The sequence below is a fragment of the Rhinopithecus bieti genome, unplaced genomic scaffold (assembly GCF_001698545.2).
Source record: "Rhinopithecus bieti isolate Rb0 unplaced genomic scaffold, ASM169854v2 scaffold_38779, whole genome shotgun sequence".
In the NCBI taxonomy this organism is placed as follows: domain Eukaryota; kingdom Metazoa; phylum Chordata; class Mammalia; order Primates; family Cercopithecidae; genus Rhinopithecus; species Rhinopithecus bieti.
Genome location: NW_016816249.1, coordinates 79,112 through 81,625, shown reverse-complemented (window position 1 = coordinate 81,625; position 2,514 = coordinate 79,112). Strand labels below are relative to the sequence as shown.

General features: G+C 37.3%; 1 protein-coding gene across 1 annotated transcript in view; it reads right to left on the bottom strand.

Moving 5' to 3' along the window:
- Positions 1-227: 227 nt before the first annotated feature.
- The window catches only part of OR4K1 (olfactory receptor family 4 subfamily K member 1), a 53,497-nt gene continuing 51,210 nt past the window's right edge, over positions 228-2,514 (bottom strand). The window contains exon 5 of the mRNA XM_017854691.1: positions 228-1,325. Coding sequence (XP_017710180.1) covers positions 371-1,306 — 936 coding nt within the window. The 5' untranslated portion in view covers positions 1,307-1,325 and the 3' untranslated portion in view covers positions 228-370. The remainder of the gene's footprint in view (positions 1,326-2,514) is intronic.

The following is a 2,514-nucleotide window of genomic DNA, read 5'->3' as shown; positions in this document are numbered from 1 at the left end:
AGTATGCCTGTACATTTTGATTGTCAGGTCTAAATATATCATGTATTCAATTGAAGAGAATCACAAGCTTAGTAACATGAATAACATTTTATGCACATTGGAATCTCTAAATTCTTTATAAAATATTTTAAAGTATTACTAAATATTTTCAAGACAATTGGTACTTTAGAATTATAAACAATGAAAAAATAGTTAACATTATATATAAATAGAATCAGAGACTGACTTGATGCAATTCCCTTGCATTTAAAACAAAAAGTCAATTCTGTAACTCAACAACCCATATCTCTGGCAAAGATGGTTGGCATGACACTGTGATACACTGGAGGGTCTTCATTCTAATTCAGGATTACGCTTCTTCATAGCAATCTTAGTTTTTCCAGGAGTTCACATGATGGTTTCTCAGCTTCCACATGGCTGATTTAACATCTTCATTCCTCAGAGAGTAGATGATGGGGTTCAACAAGGGAGTACAAACAGTGTAGAAGACAGAAAGAAATTTGTCCACAGAAAGTCTGCTAAAAGGCCATATATAGAAATAGATGCAAGGCCCAAAGAAAAGAATCACCACTGTGATGTGGGCAGTTAATGTAGAAAGAGCCTTGGATGACCCACTGGAGGACCTGTGTGGGACACTGATCAAAATGATCATGTAGGAAATAATTAAAGCCAGAAAACAGCTCAATGATATCAGTCCACTATTCGTTAGGGTCATAATTTCCATTTCATATGTATCCATGCAAGCCAGCTCTATCACCAAGGGAAGGTCACAAAAGAAGCTATCCACCTCATTGGGACCACAGAATGGCAGGTCCACTGTAAAAGCCAAGTGGCTCACAGAATGAAGAATACCCACCGCCCAGGAAATAGACACAAAAATTATACATAGCCTCTGGTTCATAATTGTACTGTAGTGCAGGGGCTTACATATGGCTATAAATCTGTCATATGCCATAGCTACGAGCAACACCATCTCACTCCCAACAAAACTGTGAAGGAGGAATATCTGGGCCATGCAACCCTCAAAGGAGATAGTCTTGTGCTCAACAAAAAAGTCTACAAGCATCTTTGGGGTGGCAAAGTTAGACTGACAGATATCAATGAAAGAAAGGTTACTGAGCAAGAAGTACATAGGAGAGTTCAAATAGGAGTCAAAAGAAATAATGACAATAATTAAGACATTGCCTAGCACTGATGTCACATAGACTACAGAAAAGATGGCAAAAAAGAAAAGTTGAAGTTCCCAGGAATTAGAGAGTCCCAAAAGTACAAACTCAGACACCACCGATTCATTTCTGTGAGCCATGTATCCAATATGCAGTTACCTAAAAAAAGAAATCAGTAAAATATCACAATGAGTGGCAGTACAATACCTCTAGTTTATAAACAAAAGAAATATAGTCAATTTAATTAAGTTATTTATATTTATATATGTAAATACTCAATTGACTAGTATTTAAAACCCATGACTCCTATGAAAGTTGAAAGAGTATGAAAAAGAGGATTAGACATGAATCCCTGTCCCTGTCATAATTAGAAAAAAAATACACATACTAAAGTAACTAAAATATAAAACCAGAAACAGGAAAGTATAAGTGGCAATAGTTTAATAGCATAAGTATTAATAAGATTAAAGAGATTACGCCAAAGTGGTAAAATAAGTTTTAGCTCGAATAACTTTTATTTTGTGCTAAAACTTCTAAAAAGCTTGAAATTTGCTGGCCAAAAATGAAGGAAAAGTCTGTTATTTCAGGCAAAAGGAATAACAGGAATAAAGATGCAAATGTAAATATATAAAGATGTACTTTATTCAGGACCTGTAGGTTGAGTGGCCTGACTGGAGGAGAGGGCATGCTAAGAAACAATAATTATTAAATTACCAATGGTAGGTCAGGAGCAAATCGTTAATGTAATTAGCCTTAAACACAAGACTAAGTAGAACTGAGAATCATAATGTTCTTGAAAGTATTTTAAGAAACAATAAAAGCGGCTGGGCATGGTGGCTCACGCCTATCCTCCCAGCATTTTGGAAGGCTGATTTGGGTGGATCACCTGAGATCAGGAGTTTGAGACCACCCTGGTCAACAAGGTGAAACCCCGTCTCTACTAAAAATACAAAAAAAAAAAAAAAAAAAAAAAAAAAAAATGCTGGGTGTGGTAGTGAGTGCCTGTAATCCCAGCTAGTTGGGAGGCTGAGGCAGGAGAATCTCTTGAACCTGGGAGGCAGAGGTTGTGCCTCTGCACTCTAGCCTGGGCAACGAGAGAAACTCTGAAAAAAAAAAAAAAAGAAAGAAAGAAAGAAAGAAGGAAGAAAGGAAGGAAGGAAGGAAGGAAAGAAGGAGGGGGGGGGGGGGGGAGGGAGGGAGGGAGGGAAGGAAGGAAGGGAGGGAAACAATAGAAGCAATTCGCCATAATAGAGAAGGAAAAGCCAATGGTGACCCTCTGAAAGTTCCTCTGAAGGTCAAGAACATTGCCTTTCAACCTTTTAACAAACAGTTAATCAAAGTTCACCTT